Below are 20339 nucleotides of genomic sequence, written 5' to 3'. Positions count from 1 at the left end.
ATATATATGACATATATATATATGACATATATATATGACATACATATATATGACATATATATGTATATATATGACATATATATATATATGACATATATATATATATGACATATATATATATATGACATATATATATGACATATATATATATATATATGACATATATATATGACATATATATATATTACATATATATATATATTACATATATATTACATATATATATATACATATATTACATATATATATTACATATATATATATTACACATATATATATTACATATATATATATTACATATATATATATTACATATATATATATGACATATATATATATATGACATATATATATATATGACATATATATATATATGACATATATATATATTACATATATATATATATTACATATATATTACATATATATATATACATATATTACATATATATATTACATATATATATATTACACATATATATATTACATATATATATATTACATATATATATATTACATATATATATATGACATATATATACTTTAAGAAAGTGAAAGTGTCTCGCTGTGTGTGTGTGTCTGTGTACATTTCGCAATAATGCAGATGCAATAACTCTGTCAGTTTTAAGTCTACAGACTCGAAATTTTATATAGAGGGTACATATAGTATATAAATGATATATACATTATATATATATATATGACATATACATAGTATATATATATATATATATATATGACATATACATAGTATATATATATATATATATGACATATACATAGTATATATATATATATATATATATATGACATATACATAGTATATATATATATATGACATATACATAGTATATATATATATATATATATGACATATACATAGTATATATATATATATATATATATATATAAATGTAACTCTTGGTTTGTTTCGCAATTAAAAGTCTAAAAAACCACTGGACGGATGGCTTCCACGTTTTGGTATAATATGTTTACTATATCCATTTGTGTTTTTATATATTTCTTTTTAATTATAACATTATACTTAATTTTTCTATGATAAATAGGTGTTTTTCTTTGTACCGATACGCCATTTTTTTTATTTAGGGACAATTATTTATTACCGCTTCCTGTCACGTGACCAGTGTTACAATTTAGCGGTTTTCCTGCTAGATCTGGAGATTTCGTTTGCAATCTAGCGGGGAATTCTAGAAAATCTGGAGATATTTGGCACCCACACATCCTCAATTTTAGATTAAAAAATAAAGAAAAGCGCTTGAAAATACTTTAAAAAATAAAATAAACTCATTCAAGTAAGTAAAAAAAAGTAGCATTTATTGCCTTTGGTAACAATTATTTATTGGTTATTTGTTATGTTTTTCACCTTTTTTCGGCTAACCATTCTTAAATCTCACTATAAGATCGATTCTTCCAAGTACATTTTAGGTGGGGGGTGGGCATTCCAACCTTCGAAGTTTAGTTTAAAATACGATCTAAGCAACCCTGCTTTATTTAGAAGTATTTAGTCGAAAATTGTAAAAAGCAAGAAACAACAGCAAAAAAAAAAAACCAACAAAAAAACTTATAGCAATACAGTAGAATTTAATTATCTACCAACCTAAATACTTTTAATATGCTAAAACAAAGTTTTTTTGTTTTTTATTTTTCTAATTTCAATGTTGCACCATTATTGTGATGTTTAATTTGCAGTATATTTCAATTTAACTTTTATTATAAAAAGTTTGAGTTTATAATTTGTTTCCTACAAAAAAAAATACCCTCTCTGAAAAAAACAAGCAAAACTAGCTGATAAAATATGTAAGCCTTCTGGGGAGCTAACCGCTTCAATATAATTCCAGAAACATATAGTGAGAAAACACGGAACATTTTATATATTGAATATACTATATTTATAATTTTTTATGGTAGGAAGTTAAAATATGGAGTTGGGGGGGAGGAATTAGCGATTTTTGAAAATTTCAGATGATAAAAGTTAAAAATCTAGCGATTTTCTGGACATTTCTTTCTCCTGATCTTACGGGTTTTTTTTAAATCTCAGCTGCCAACATTGCATCACTAAAAAAACACTACAGGCTTAATGTAAACAGAATGTGTTTACAATATCGGTAAATTTTCAATGGGTTTAATCACATGATTATTGATAATGTAACCATGTGATTGAAATTTAATTTAAATTAACCACACATGGTCGCTTTGCTATCAAATATTCATCGAAAAATGGTAGGTACACACAAAATGAATGCCGACGCTCAAAGTGTATAAACATTTTGATTCCTCCCTTTACTTAAAAATTCACCAAAAATCAGGAAATTAACGAATTCTAATGAAAATTGCAGTATTTTTCAAATAATGATCGCAGAATATAATGAACTAATTATTTTTACTTATCTCTTAGTGAAAATGTTTTATTTTGTTTAAACAAAAAATACCTTTACTAAAGTTATGGTTTTCAGTAGTAAATAAAAAACGCAAGAATTTATTTTTGCTTTTTTTTATATAAATAAAGCATCGTAATTTGTAACAATAAAAAATAATTTTTACAGTAACATTACGAAAAAAGCCCCTAAAGTCCGTATTAATAAATTCGATATAACTCAAAGAAAAATGAATTCTTGTGTACTATTCAGGAAATTAAAGATTCAATTAGATTCCTATTTCAGTCACCTAAATTATTTAGGGTGAAATGAGTTTAGGAATTTATAGCCAAACCTAAATTTTTTTTTTCTTTTGCTTAAAAAAAAATAGCATTAATACAGTAAGTTAGGTAAAATTTGCATAGAATGCTCTGCTTTACGGTTGTAAAAATGGAACGGAAATTTGAATTCCATTCCCTTTTAAATTCGGTACATTTTTACATTACGTCCAACTCATCGTTCACATTCGACGCGTTAACTTTTATAGCTTTTCGGGTATTCTGGCAAGGTTAGGGGTGTCTATTCTGAAAGCCGTTCTTAACATGGGTAGATTGGTAGGTTTGTCAGAAATTTCGTGAAAAATAGTGAATAATTCCACCCCGTCTTTCCAAGCTTATAACTCCTCGAAAAATCTAACTCAAGCCCTAATTTTTTTTCCAATTAAAGGAGCAAGGACCAAGGTTTCATTAAAAAAAAACAAAAAAAACGACATGTTTTTTTTTAAAAAAAAAGGTTTTAACTTCGGACTTTACAGGGAAATTTCTAAAAAACACTACTTTTTTTTGTTTTAAATTTGAATATATTATTTATTGACCTTTTCTCTTCAATTTGTGATATATAACACTTTGGTGAATAAATTATTTACTTCTTAATAGACATTTCAAAATGGGAGGCGTGAATTATTCTTCCCCCTGTATTTCCAAGCTTATAACTACTCGAAAAATGTAATTGAATCCCTAATTTTGTTTTCAATTAAAGGAGCAAGGACCAAGGTTTCATAAAAAAAAAACAAAAGAAAAAACAAACAACGTGGTTTAAAAAAAAAAGGTTTTAAACTTCGAACTTTACAGGTAAATTTCTAAAAAACACTACTTTTTTGTTTTAAATTTGAATATATTACTTATTGACCTTTTCTCTTCTATTTGTGATATATAAAACTTTGGTGAGTAAATTAATTATTTACTTTTTACTAGACACTTGAAAATGGGGGGGGGGCGTGAATTAAAAAAAAAAACGTTTGTCTAAAATATTATATTCGGTTTATTGGAAAGAGCATAAAATTTCACATTGACCCTGAAAATATATTAAAAATAGAATCAATAGAAAAATTTTGATAGATTTTTAAAGTTTAAAAATTGAAAAATATTGAGTTCGGAAAATTCATTACTATTTTTTAAAAAATAAAAAAAAATATTTCTATTACTTTTAAAACAACTTTAATAGTTTATTTTGGAAGTATAATCCATAAAGAAAATAAACAACCCACTTTTAAAAGAGAAATTACGAGATTTTTATATTTTATTCGCAGTTTCATGATAGGGGTGTAAAAAATTCCTACAAAAATTCTGATACATCTACTAGATTGGAGTGTTTATTCGTTGTAAACGTACCAGACAACCTATAAATGTCGACATTTCCAATGTGAATGGTAAGCTGGACTTATGTAAAAAATAGCAAAGAGATATACCAAACTGACTTTTTCGTTTAAAAATGGAATTATTTCCCTTTCGTTATTAACTTTTTTTTTTTTAATAAATATTTTGTGTTTTATATACATAAAGTAGAATTGTTGAATGTTACTGTTTTGATTATATTCGTTGGGGGCGGGCACAATGAAAAAATTAAGAAAGATTAAAACGAAGTAAAATTTAAGTTTCCGTTCCATTTTTGCAACAACCGTAAAACAGTGCATACTCAGCAAGTTTTATCGTAATTTATAAGCATAATATTGAAACACTAAATCAACATTTTTTTTTTTGCATGATTAATGATGGAAGTATTTTTCTGTTTATTTTCTTAACATCTTTTAAAAAAAAAAAAAATTTGTAAATTCTCTTGAAAAAAAGAATCAAACTTTTCTCTACTTTCACATGTGTTCCATTTTAACAAACTGAGCCACAGCAACGCGTGGCCGGATACAGCTAGTATATATATATATATATATATATATATAAATAAATCTCCTTTGTGTCATAAGTTGCTGGAATCCATATTAAATTGAGAAGTAGTCAACCACCTCAGCAGAAATAACCTTCTTAGTGACCTGCAATATGGTTTCCGTTCTGCCAGATCTAAGCAGATGTGGTAACGGTTATATCTCATAGTATTATTGGATCTCTTGACAAAAGCTTTCTTTCTAGGGCAATTGCTCTTGACATATCAAAGGCCTTTGATTAGTTATGGCATAAAGGCCTACTTCACAAGATTTCCAGCTACGGTATAACTGAAAATGTCTACCCTATGCGACGAAGGCCATCAACTCCCCATATTTCCTCCTATAACACAGAACAAGCTAGGTAACATACAAATATCCGTGCAGGAGGTTGCCAAACTAATAAAGAACCTAGATTCCAGTAAAGCAACTGGCTCTGATGGCATCCCAATTATAGTGTTAAAAAAGCTTCAACCAGAACTTGCTCCCATACTTACAAAACTATTTTAAGCGCTGCCTTAAGGAGAAGTGCTTTCCGACTCCCTGGAAGACCTCTTCAGTTTGCCCTATATTTAAGAATTCAGGTGATAAGTCATCTCCCTCTCAATACAGACCTATAAGTCTCCTGTGTGTTATGAGTAAGTTGCTGGAATCCATATTAAATAGAGAAATAGTCAACCACCTCAGCAGAAATACCTTCTTAGTAACACACAATATGGTTTCCGCTCTGCAAGATCTACCGCAGATGTGCTGACGGTTATATCCCACAGGATAAGTGAATCTCTTGACAAAGGCTTCCTTTCTAGGGCAATTGCTCTTGACATATCAAAGGCCTTTGACAAGGTATGGCATAAGGGTCTACTTCACAAGATTTCCAGCTACGGTATAACGGGAAATGTTTTCTCAATCATTAAATCATTTCTCTCCGATAGGCTCATAAGAGTAGTGGTCGATGGACAAAAATCGGAGGCCTGCAATATAAATGCTGGAGTCCCCCAGGGGTCAATCCTGGGCCCAACTCTCTTCCTGATCTACATCAATGACCTCCCTAAACACATACTTAAATCATTCGTTGACATCTATGCTGATGACACAACCATCTACGGCAACACATCAAAGGCTGTAAATGACAAAGTTCTCTCTGATTCTCTCTCCTCTGATCTCGAGCGCGTGGTTCAGTGGGGGAAGATGTGGCTGGTTACCTTTAATTCATCCAAAACCAAACTCCTATCCTTACATCATCAACGCTCTGATCCCCAGCTGGCATCAATTGTGATGGATGGCTCTCGTCTGGGTGAGGCTCTGTGTTTTGACAAGCTTTTGGGTTTGACCTTTACTCCTGATCTGAAATGGAACACGTACATCAAGTCTGTTGCCAAGGTCGCTGGAAAGATGGTGATCCTTCTACCGCTCCAGAAGATATCTCACTACTGATGCAATTCTCTATCTATATAAAAGCCAAGTACGTCCAAGGATGGAATACTGTTGCCATATCTGGGCAGGAGCTGCTAAAAACAGCCTATCCTGCCTTGACAGAGTACAAAATAGACTTCGTGGCTTAGTGGGGGATGCCCTTTTCTCTACTCTGCAACCTCTCTCCCACAGAAGAAACGTTCCGAGCCTGTCCTTGTTTTATCGTTACTTCCATGGCAGATGCTCGTCTGAACTCCAATCTCTGGTCCCCCCTCGCCAATCTTTCACGAAAAACACCTGTCTAGCTGAATCCACTGTGAAAAATTTCCCCCACTCTATATCTGTGCCTAAATCAAAACGCGGATTCCATGAACAAAGCTTCTTTCTTAGAACTGCACGCCTGTGGAACTCTGTTCCGTCTGCCTGCTTCCCTCCGGACTACAACTTGGATGTTTTCAAGTCCAATGTTAACAAATTCCTAATGAACCGCCCCCTTAAGTAAACACTTCAGCAAATCTCCTCACTAACTTAATGTACTTGCAATAACCCTTATCCCTGAGTGGATTCCGGGCCTTGATAAGTGGTGATCACTCTGTAAAAAAAAAAAAAAAAAAAAAAAATGTTTTCTCAATCATTAAATCTCTCTAATAGGCTCATAAGTGTAGTGGTTGATGGGTAGAAATCAGAGGCTCGCAGTATTAATGCTGGAGTCCCTCAGGGGTTCATCCTGAGCCCAAGTCCCTTCCTGATCTACATCAATGATCTCCCAGAACATATACTTAAATCATTTGTTGACATCTATGCTGATATCACGACCATCTATAGCAACACATCAAAGGCTGTAAATGACAAAGTTCTCTCTGATTCTATCTCCTCTGATTTCAAGCGCGTAGTACAGTGGGGGAAGAAGTGGCTGGTTACTTTTAATGTATCTAAAACCAAGCTCCTATATTTACATCATCAACGTTCTGATCCCCACCTGGCATCAGTTGAAGTGGATGGCTCTCGTCTAGGGGAGGCTCCATGTTTTGACAAGCTTCTGCGTTTGCCCTTTACTCCTGACCTGAAATGGAACAAGTACATCAAGTCAGTTGCTAAGGTCACTGGACAAATGGTAGGATCCTTCTGCTGCTTCAGAAGATATCTCACTGCTGATGCAATTCTCTATCTATATAAAAGCCAAGTACGTCCAAGGATGGAGTACTGCGGCCACATCTGGGCAGGAGCTGCTAAAAACAGCCTCTCCTGCCTGGACAGAGTACAAAATAGACTTTGTTGCTTAGTGGGGAATGCCATTTTCTCTTCTCTGTAACCTCTCTCCCACAGGAGAGACCTTGCGAGCCTGTTTTTGTTTTATCATTACTTCCCTGGCAAGTGCTTGTTTGAGCTCCAATCTCTGGTCCCCTCTCGCCAATCTTTTACAATAAACACCCGTCTAGCTTAAACCACTGTCAAAAATTTTCCCCACTCTTTATTTGTGCCAAAACCAAAACGTAGATTCCATGAACAAAGCTCTTTCTTAGGAGTGCACGCCTTTGGAACTCTGCTCCGTTTGCCTGTTTCCTACCTGACTACAACCTGGATATCTTCAAGTCTAACATAAACAAATTCCTGATGAACCGCACCCTAAATCTCCAATAATAACGTACTGTACACACAATAACACTTATCCCCTAGTGGCTTCTGAGCCTTGATACGTGGTGACTACGTTGTAAAAAAAATAATATATATATATATATATATATACATATATATCCATGTACCAATAGAATGATAATATACAAACATTACTTGCCACTAATACGAAACTAGAACTAACCACAAGGTTGTTACGGCCATAATATAAATATAGATACCAAACTTTTAAAAATTCTTTTTACAAAAAATCGATCATTGGGAAACAAAGGAATTTAGGAACCCAACAAATGGGATATATTTTAAAAAAATTTTCTTTTTTTAAAATGGCTTAGGGTTCCCCGTAAAAACTTCACATAACTCTGTTACGAAAATTAGGCGATACATTAATATTTAAATGGGCTTTTCCGTAACCACAACCAAGGTAAATGTTTCTCGCATGCTTTTCCCGTTAAGGACCCTCCCCCGCCTTTTTTTTTTCTATTCAAAAAATGCTACATTGCCTAAAGTGTGTTTATTCATAAAGTCTGAAGAAATGGTGGTTTTTGAAAATTTTCTAATATAATGTTTGAAATTGTCGAACTAGACATTGAAACAATTGTAAAGTAAAATGAAATACATTTTTTGTTGCCATCAACACCTTGTTTTGAAGTCTTGATTTTGCACACACAGTATATTAATGGTCAATTATGAAATGTGATAATTTTGTAGCTTAAACCTAAAGTCAACCATTTTTGGCTTAAAACCTACCGGTATATGAAAATTTATTGAATTACACGCACTCTATAAGTCTATATATATATATATATATATATATATATATAGTATATATGACAACAATATATTTTATTGACAAAATAGTTTTTAAAATGTCAAAATGTAACCACCTTCCTTCCCAGCTTAATGTTCTATTCTTTTCCATCTACCATGGTGGCAAAAGTATTAAACAACAGTGCTGCTTTACCTTCATTCAAGAATTCGAAATAAAAATAACTCTCAATAAGCTGCTTAACTTAAAAAAGGATCATTCCAAACAAAATTAAAAACAATTTTTTTTTTACCTCATTTATTTTGGGAAGCAAAGCATTCACATGTTTTGCCAAAAGATTTCCAGTTTCTTTGAATATTTGTAAACACAAAGGATCTCCAACTTCCTTGGCACCTGTACGAAAAAATTAACAAAAAACATTCTGTTTCTATGTAAAATTTATGATACAAAACTTAACTTCGTAGACATTGAAACCAATTTTAAGTTTAAAAAGAAGCTTAAATAATTAAAAAAAAATATAATTAAAAAATGTGTGAAAATCTTGAGCAAATCTGGGAAATTCATGGCGTCACTGACACATCCGATGAGATAGAATAGAACTTGCCTTCAACTAGTTTATGAAAGGTTGATGTTAGCTGACCATGATGCAATGACCATAGAGGTCTCCAATGAAAACCAATAAATTAAATAGAATATTAATTCAAATACATTAAGTAAAATATTAATTCAAATACATTAAATAGAATATTAATTCCACTACATTAAATACAATATTAATTCTAATACATTAAGTATAATATAAATTCAAATACATTAAGTAAAATATTAATTCAAATACATTAAATAGAATATTAATTCCACTACATTAAATACAATATTAATTCTAATACATTAAGTATAATATAAATTCAAATACATTAAGTAAAATATTAATTCAAATACATTAAATAGAATATTAATTCCACTACATTAAATACAATATTAATTCTAATACATTAAGTATAATATAAATTCAAATACATTAAGTAGAATATTAATTCAAATACATTAAATAGAATATTAATTAAATTACATTAAATAGAATATTAATTCTAATACATGTAAAAGAATATCAATTACAATACATTAAGTAGAATATTAATTCCAATACATTAAATAGAATATTAATTCCGATACATTAAATAGAATATTAATTCCGATACATAGAGTAGAATATTAATTCTACTACATGAAATAAGATATTAAATCCAATACATTGATTAGAATATTAATTCCAATATATTAAGGAGAATATTAATTCCAATACATCAAATAGAATATTAATTCCAATATATCAAATGGAATATTAATTCCAATACATCAAATAGAATATTAATTCCAATACATCAAATAGAATATTAATTCCAATATATCAAATGGAATATTAATTCCAATACATCAAATGGAATATTAATTCAAATACATTACTTAGAATATTAATTCCAATATATTAAATAGAATATTAATTTCAATACATCAAATAGAATTTTAATTCCATTACATCAAATAGAATTTTAATTCCAATACATCAAATGGAATATTTTTTCCAATACATCAAATGGAATATTAATTCCAATACATAAAATAGAATATTAATTCCAATACATCAAATATAATATTAATTCCCATACATCAAATAGACTATTAATTCCAATACATCAAATAGAATATTAATTCCAATACATCAAATAGAATATTAATTCCAATACATCAAACAGAATATAAATTCCAATACATCCAAGAGAATATTAATTCCAATACATCAAATAGAATACTAATTCCAATGCAACAAATAAATTATTAATACCAATACATTATATAGAATATTAATTCTAATACATAAAATAGAATATTAATTCCAATACATCAAATAGAATATGAATTTCAATGCATTAAATAGAATATTAATTCCAATACATCAAAGAGAATACTAATTCCAATGCAACAAATAAATTATTAATACAAATACATTAAATAGAACATTAATTCCAATGCATTAAATAGAATATTAATTCCACTACATTAAATAGAATATTAATTCCACTATATTAAATAGAATATTAATTCCACTACATTAAATAGAATATTAATTCAAATACATAAAATAGAATATTAATTCTAATACATTAAATAGAATATTAATTCAAATACATTAAGTAGAATATAAATTCCAATACATTAAATAGAATATTAATTCCAACGCATTAAATAGAATATGAATTCCAATACATTAAATAGAATATGAATTCCAATACATTAAATAGAATATTAATTCCAACGCATTAAATAGAATATTAATTCAAATACATTCAGTAGAATATTTATCCAATGCATTAAATAGAATATTAATTCCACTACATTAAATAGAATATTAATTCCAATTCATTAAATAGAATATGAATTCCAATACATTCAATAGAATATGAATTCCACTACATTAAATAGAATATTAATTCCAACACATCAAATAGAATATTAATTCCAACGCATTAAATAAAATATTAATTCAAATACATTCAGTAGAATATTTATCCAATGCATTAAATAGAATATTAATTCCACTACATTAAATAGAATATTAATTCCAATACATTAAATAGAATATTAATTCCAATACATTAAATAGAATATGAATTCCAATTCATTAAATAGAATATTAATTCCAATTCATTAAATAGAATATGAATTCCAATACATTAAATAGAATATTAATTCCAATACATTAAATAGAATATTAATTCCAATACATTAAATAGAATATTAATTCCAATTCATTAAATAGAATATTAATTCCAATACATTAAATAGAATATTAATTCCAATACATTAAATAGAATATTAATTCCAATACATTAAACAGAATATTAATTCCAATTCATTAAATAGAATATTAATTCCAATTCATTAAATAGAATTTTAATTCCAATACATTAAATAGAATATTAATTCCAATTCATTAAATAGAATATTAATTCCACTACATAAAATAGAATATTAATTCCAATACATTAAATAGAATATTAATTCCAATACATTAAATAGAATATTAATTCCACTACATTAAATAGAATATTAATTCCAATACATTAAATAGAATATAAATTCCAACGCATTAAATAAAATATTAATTCCAATACATTAAATAGAATATTAATTCCAATACATTAAATAGAATATTAATTCCACTACATTAAATAGAATATTAATGCCAATACATTAAATAGAATATTAATTCCACTATATTAAGTAGAATATTAATTCCACTACATTAAATAGAATATTAATTCCAATACATTAAATAGAATATTAATTCCACTATATTAAGTAGAATATTAATTCCACTATATTAAGTAGAATATTAATTCCAATACGTTAAATAGAATATTAATTTCACTACATTAAATAGAATATTAATTCCAATACATTAAATAGAATATTAATTCCAATACATTAAGTAGAATATTAATTCCACTATATTAAGTAAAATATTAATTCCACTATATTAAGTAGAATATTAATTCCAATACATTAAATAGAATATTAATTCCACTACATTAAATAGAATATTAATTCCACTATATTAAGTAGAATATTAATTCCACTACATTAAATAGAATATTAATTCCACTACATTAAATAGAATATTATTTCCACTATATTAAGTAGAATATTAATTCCACTACATTAAATAGAATATTAATTCCAATACATTAAATAGAATATTAATTCCACTATATTAAGTAGAATATTAATTCCACTATATTAAGTAGAATATTAATTCCAATACGTTAAATAGAATATTAATTTCACTACATTAAATAGAATATTAATTCCAATACATTAAATAGAATATTAATTCCAATACATTAAGTAGAATATTAATTCCACTATATTAAGTAAAATATTAATTCCACTATATTAAGTAGAATATTAATTCCAATACATTAAATAGAATATTAATTCCACTACATTAAATAGAATATTAATTCCACTATATTAAGTAGAATATTAATTCCACTACATTAAATAGAATATTAATTCCAATACATTAAATAGAATATTAATTCCACTATATTAAGTAGAATATTAATTCCACTACATTAAATAGAATATTAATTCCAATACATTAAATAGAATATTAATTCCACTATATTAAGTAGAATATTAATTCCACTATATTAAGTAGAATATTAATTCCAATACGTTAAATAGAATATTAATTTCACTACATTAAATAGAATATTAATTCCAATACATTAAATAGAATATTAATTCCAATACATTAAATAGAATATTGATTCAACTACATTGATTAGAATATGAATTCCAATACATTGATTAGAATATGAATTCCAATACCTTAAATAGAATATTAATTCTAATACATTAAATAGATTAATTCCAATACATTAAATAGAATATTAATTCCAATACATTAAGTAGAATATTAATTCCACTACATTAAATAGAATATTAATTCCAATTCATCAAATAGAATATGAATTCCAATACATTAAATAGAATATGAATTCCAATACATTAAATAGAATATGAATTCCAATACATTAAATAGAATATTAATTCCACTACATTAAATAGAAGATTAATTCCACTACATTAAATAGAATATTAATTCCAATACATTAAGTAGAATATTAATTCCACTACATTACATAGAATATTAATTCAACTACATTAAATAGAATAATTATTAAAATACATTAAATAGAATATTAATTCCAATACATTAAATAGAATATGAATTCCACTACATTAAGTAGAATATTAATTCCACTACATTAAATAGAATATTAATTCTAATACGTTAAATAGAATATTAATTCCAATACATTAAATAGAATATGAATTCCACTACATTAAATAGAATATTAATTCAACTACATTAAATAGAATATTAATTCCAATACATTGATTAGAATATGAATTCCAATACATTAAATAGAATATGAATTTCAATACATTAAATGGAATATTAATTCCAATACATTAAATAGAATATTAATTCCACTACATAAAATAGAATATTAATTCCACTACATAAAATAGAATATTAATTCCACTACATCAAATAGAATATTAATTCAAATACATCAAATAGAATATGAATTCCAATACATTATATGGAATATTAATTCCAATACATAAAATAGAATATTAATTCCACTACATTAAATAGAATATTAATTCCAATACATTAAATAGAATATTAATTCCAATACATTAAATAGAATATTAATTCCAATACATTAATTAGAATATTAATTCCACTAAATTAAATAGAATGTTAATTCCAATACATTAAATAGAATATTAATTCCAATACATTAAAGAGAATATGAATTCCAATACATTAAATAGAATATTTATTCCACTAAATTAAATAGAATATTAATTCCAATTAATCAAATAGAATATTAATTCCAATACATTAAATAGAATATTAATTCCAATACATTAAATAGAATATTAATTCCAATACATCAAATAGAATATTAATTCCAATACATTAAATAGAATATTAATTCCAATACATCAAATAGAATATTAATTCCAATACATTAAAAAGAATATTAATTCCAATTCATTAAATAGAATATTAATTCCACTTAATTAAATAGAATATAAATTCCACTATTTTAAATAGAATATTAATTCCAATACATTAAATAGAATATGAATTCCAATACATTAAATAGAATATTAATTCCAATACATTATATGGAATATTAATTCCAATAAATAAAATAGAATATTAATTCCACTACATTAAATAGAATATTAATTCCACTACATTAAATAGAATATTAATTCCAATTCATTAAAAAGAATATGAATTCCAACACATTACATAGAATATTAATTCCAATACATTAAATAGAATATTAATTCCACTACATTAAATAGAATATTAATTCCACTACATTAAATAGATTATTAATTCCACTACATTAAATAGAATATTAATTCCAATACATCAAATAGAATATTAATTCCAATACATGAAATAGAATTTTAATTCCAATACATCAAATAGAATATTAATTCCAACACATTAAATAGAATATGAATTCCAACACATTAAATAGCATATTAATTCCAATACATTAAATAGAATATTAATTCCACTACATTAAATAGAATATTAATTCCAATTCATTAAATAGAATATTAATTCCATTACATTAAATAGAATATTAATTCCAATACATTAAAGAGAATATTAATTCCAATACAATTAATAGAATATTTATTCCAATACATCAAATAGAATATGAATTCCAATACATCAAATAGAATATGAATTCCAACACATTAAATAGAATATTAATTCCACTACATTAAATAGAATATAAATTCCACTACATTAAATAGAATATTAATTCCACTACATTAAATAGAATATTAATTCCACTACATTAAATAGAATATTAATTCCACTACATTAAATAGAATATTAATTCCATTACATTAAATAGAATATTAATTCCAATACATTAAAGAGAATATAAATTCCAATACATTAAATAGAATATTAATTCCAATACATTAAACAGAATATGAATTCCACTACATTAAATAGAATATTAATTCCACTACATTAAATAGAATATTAATTCCACTACATTAAATAGAATATTAATTCCACTACATTAAATAGAATATTAATTCCACTACATTAAATAGAATATTAATTCCATTACATTAAATAGAATATTAATTCCAATACATTAAAGAGAATATAAATTCCAATACATTAAATAGAATATTAATTCCAATACATTAAACAGAATATGAATTCCACTACATTAAATAGAATATGAATTCCACTACATTAAATAGAATATTAATTCCACTACATTAAATAGAATATTAATTCCAATACATTAAATAGAATATTAATTCCATTACATTAAATAGAATATTAATTCCAATACATTAAACAGAATATAAATTCCAATACATTAAATAGAATATTAATTCCACTACATGAAATAGAATATTAATTCCACTACATTAAGTAGAATATTAATTCCACTACATTAAATAGAATATTAATTCAAATACGTTTAATAGAATATTAATTCCAATACATTAAATAGAATATTAATTCCAATACATTAAATAGAATATTAATTCTAATACATTAAATAGAATATTAAGTCCAATTCATCAAATAGAATATGAATTCCAATACATCAAATAGAATATTAATTCCAATACATTAAATAGCATATGAATTCCAATACATTAAATAGAATATGAATTCCAATACATTAAATAGAATATGAATTCCAATACATTAAGTAGAATATTAATTCCAATACATTACATAGAATATTAATTCAACTACATCAAACAGAATATGAATTCCAATACATCTAACAGAATATGAATTCCAATACATTACACAGAATATGAATTCCAATACATTAAATAGAATATTAATTCCACTACATTAAATAGAATATTAATTCCACTACATTAAATAGAATATGAATTCCACTACATTAAATAGAATATTAATTACACTACATTAAATAGAATATGAATTCCAACACATAAAATAGAATATTAATTCCAATACATCAAACAGAATATGAATTCCAACACATAAAATAAAATATTAATTCTAATACATTAAATAGAATATTAATTCCAATACATTAAATAGAATATTAATTCCACTACATTAAATAGAATATTAATTCCAATACATTAAATAGAATATTAATTCTAATACATTAAATAGAATATTAATTCCAATACATTAAATAGAATATTAATTCCACTAAATAAAATAGAATATTAATTCCAATACATCAAACAGAATATGAATTCCAACACATAAAATAAAATATTAATTCTAATACATTAAATAGAATATTAATTCCAATACATTAAATAGAATATGAATTCCACTACATTAAGTAGAATATTAATTCCACTACATTAAATAGAATAATTATTCTAATACGTTAAATAGAATATTAATTCCAATACATTAAATAGAATATGAATTCCACTACATTAAATAGAATATTAATTCAACTACATTAAATAGAATATTAATTCCAATACATTGATTAGAATATGAATTCCAATACATTAAATAGAATATGAATTTCAATACATTAAATGGAATATGAATTCCAATACATTAAATAGAATATTAATTCCACTACATTAAATAGAATATTAATTCCACTACATCAAATAGAATATTAATTCCAGTACATCAAATAGAATATTAATTCAAATTCATCAAATAGAATATGAATTCCAATACATTATATGGAATATTAATTCAAATACATAAAATAGAATATTAATTCCACTACATTAAATAGAATTTTAATTCCACTACATTAAATAGAATATTAATTCCAATACATTAAATAGAATATTAATTCCAATACATTAATTAGAATATTAATTCCACTAAATTAAATAGAATATTAATTCCAATACATTGAATAGAATATTAATTCCAATTCATTAAATAGAATATTAATTCCACTTAATTAAATAGAATATAAATTCCACTATTTTAAATAGAATATTAATTCCAATACATTAAATAGAATATGAATTCCAATACATTAAATAGAATATTAATTCCAATACATTATATGGAATATTAATTCCAATAAATAAAATAGAATATTAATTCCACTACATTAAATAGAATATTAATTCCATTACATTAAATAGAATATTAATTCCAATACATTAAAGAGAATATAAATTCCAATACATTAAATAGAATATTAATTCCAATACATTAAACAGAATATGAATTCCACTACATTAAATAGAATATGAATTCCACTACATTAAATAGAATATTAATTCCACTACATTAAATAGAATATTAATTCCAATACATTAAATAGAATATTAATTCCATTACATTAAATAGAATATTAATTCCAATACATTAAACAGAATATAAATTCCAATACATTAAATAGAATATTAATTCCACTACATGAAATAGAATATTAATTCCACTACATTAAGTAGAATATTAATTCCACTACATTAAATAGAATATTAATTCAAATACGTTTAATAGAATATTAATTCCAATACATTAAATAGAATATTAATTCCAATACATTAAATAGAATATTAATTCTAATACATTAAATAGAATATTAAGTCCAATTCATCAAATAGAATATGAATTCCAATACATCAAATAGAATATTAATTCCAATACATTAAATAGCATATGAATTCCAATACATTAAATAGAATATGAATTCCAATACATTAAATAGAATATGAATTCCAATACATTAAGTAGAATATTAATTCCAATACATTACATAGAATATTAATTCAACTACATCAAACAGAATATGAATTCCAATACATCTAACAGAATATGAATTCCAATACATTACACAGAATATGAATTCCAATACATTAAATAGAATATTAATTCCACTACATTAAATAGAATATTAATTCCACTACATTAAATAGAATATGAATTCCACTACATTAAATAGAATATTAATTCCACTACATTAAATAGAATATGAATTCCAACACATAAAATAGAATATTAATTCCAATACATCAAACAGAATATGAATTCCAACACATAAAATAAAATATTAATTCTAATACATTAAATAGAATATTAATTCCAATACATTAAATAGAATATTAATTCCACTACATTAAATAGAATATTAATTCCAATACATTAAATAGAATATTAATTCTAATACATTAAATAGAATATTAATTCCAATACATTAAATAGAATATTAATTCCACTAAATAAAATAGAATATTAATTCCAATACATCAAACAGAATATGAATTCCAACACATAAAATAAAATATTAATTCTAATACATTAAATAGAATATTAATTCCAATACATTAAATAGAATATGAATTCCACTACATTAAGTAGAATATTAATTCCACTACATTAAATAGAATAATTATTCTAATACGTTAAATAGAATATTAATTCCAATACATTAAATAGAATATGAATTCCACTACATTAAATAGAATATTAATTCAACTACATTAAATAGAATATTAATTCCAATACATTGATTAGAATATGAATTCCAATACATTAAATAGAATATGAATTTCAATACATTAAATGGAATATGAATTCCAATACATTAAATAGAATATTAATTCCACTACATTAAATAGAATATTAATTCCACTACATCAAATAGAATATTAATTCCAGTACATCAAATAGAATATTAATTCAAATTCATCAAATAGAATATGAATTCCAATACATTATATGGAATATTAATTCCAATACATAAAATAGAATATTAATTCCACTACATTAAATAGAATTTTAATTCCACTACATTAAATAGAATATTAATTCCAATACATTAAATAGAATATTAATTCCAATACAATAATTAGAATATTAATTCCACTAAATTAAATAGAATATTAATTCCAATACATTGAATAGAATATTAATTCCAATACATTAAAGAGAATATGAATTCCAATACATTAAATAGAATATTTATTCAACTAAATTAAATAGAATATTTATTCCACTAAATTAAATAGAATATTAATTCCAATTCATCAAATAGAATATTAATTCCAATACATTAAATAGAATATTAATTCCAATACATTAAATAGAATATTAATTCCAATACATCAAATAGAATATTAATTCCACTACATTAAATACAATATTAATTCCAATACATCAAATAGAATATTAATTCCAATACATTAAATAGAATATTAATTCCAATTCATTAAATAGAATATTAATTCCACTTAATTAAATAGAATATAAATTCCACTAAATTAAATAGAATATTAATTCCAATACATTAAATAGAATATAATTCCAATACATTAAATAGAATATTAATTCCAATACATCAAATAGAATATTAATTCCAATACATTGAATAGAATATTAATTCCAATACATTAAATTGAATATGAATTCCAATACATTAAATAGAATATTAATTCCACTACATTAAATTGAATATTAATTCCACTAAATAAAATAGAATATTAATTCCAATACATTAAATAGAATATTAATTCCACTAAATTAAATAGAACATTAATTCCAATAACTTAAATAGAATATTAATTCCACTAAATTAAATAGAATATTAATTCCAATACATTAAATAGAATATTAATTCCACTAAATTAAATAAAATATTAATTCCAATACATAAAATAGAATATTAATTCCAATACATTAAATAGAATATTAATTCCAATACATCAAATAGAATATTAATTCCAATACATTAAATAGAATATGAATTCCACTACATTAAATAGAATATGAATTCCACTACATTAAGTAGAATATTAATTCCACTACATTAAATAGAATATTAATTCTAATACGTTAAATAGAATATTAATTCCAATACATTAAATAGAATATGAATTCCACTACATTAAATAGAATATTAATTCAACTACATTAAATAGAATATCAATTCCAATACATTGATTAGAATATGAATTCCAATACATTAAATAGAATATGAATTTCAATACATTAAATGGAATATGAATTCCAATACATTAAATAGAATATTAATTCCACTACATAAAATAGAATATTAATTCCACTACATCAAATAGAATATTAATTCCAGTACATCAAATAGAATATTAATTCAAATTCATCAAATAGAATATGAATTCCAATACATTATATGGAATATTAATTCCAATACATAAAATAGAATATTAATTCCACTACATTAAATAGAATATTAATTCCACTACCTTAAATAGAATATTAATTCCAATACATTAAATAGAATATTAATTCCAATACATTAATTAGAATATTAATTCCACTAAA

The 20339-nt window shown here is 24.2% G+C and overlaps 1 protein-coding gene across 3 annotated transcripts in view; it reads right to left on the bottom strand.

The window, feature by feature from the left end:
- LOC145246004 (N-acetyl-D-glucosamine kinase-like) overlaps nt 1-20339 on the bottom strand; it is a 238909-nt gene that overhangs the window by 22772 nt on the left and 195798 nt on the right. For all 3 annotated transcript variants that reach the window (XM_080107803.1, XM_080107806.1, XM_080107804.1), the window contains one exon: nt 8697-8797. In XM_080107803.1, coding sequence (XP_079963929.1) covers nt 8697-8797 — 101 coding nt within the window. The remainder of the gene's footprint in view (nt 1-8696; nt 8798-20339) is intronic.

This window comes from Euprymna scolopes, chromosome 23, assembly GCF_053919585.1.
Source record: "Euprymna scolopes isolate OS-2025 chromosome 23, ASM5391958v1, whole genome shotgun sequence".
NCBI classification, from domain to species: Eukaryota; Metazoa; Mollusca; class Cephalopoda; order Sepiida; family Sepiolidae; genus Euprymna; species Euprymna scolopes.
The sequence above is the reverse complement of the archived record's forward strand: the minus strand, read 5'-3'. Positions and strand labels throughout refer to the sequence as shown.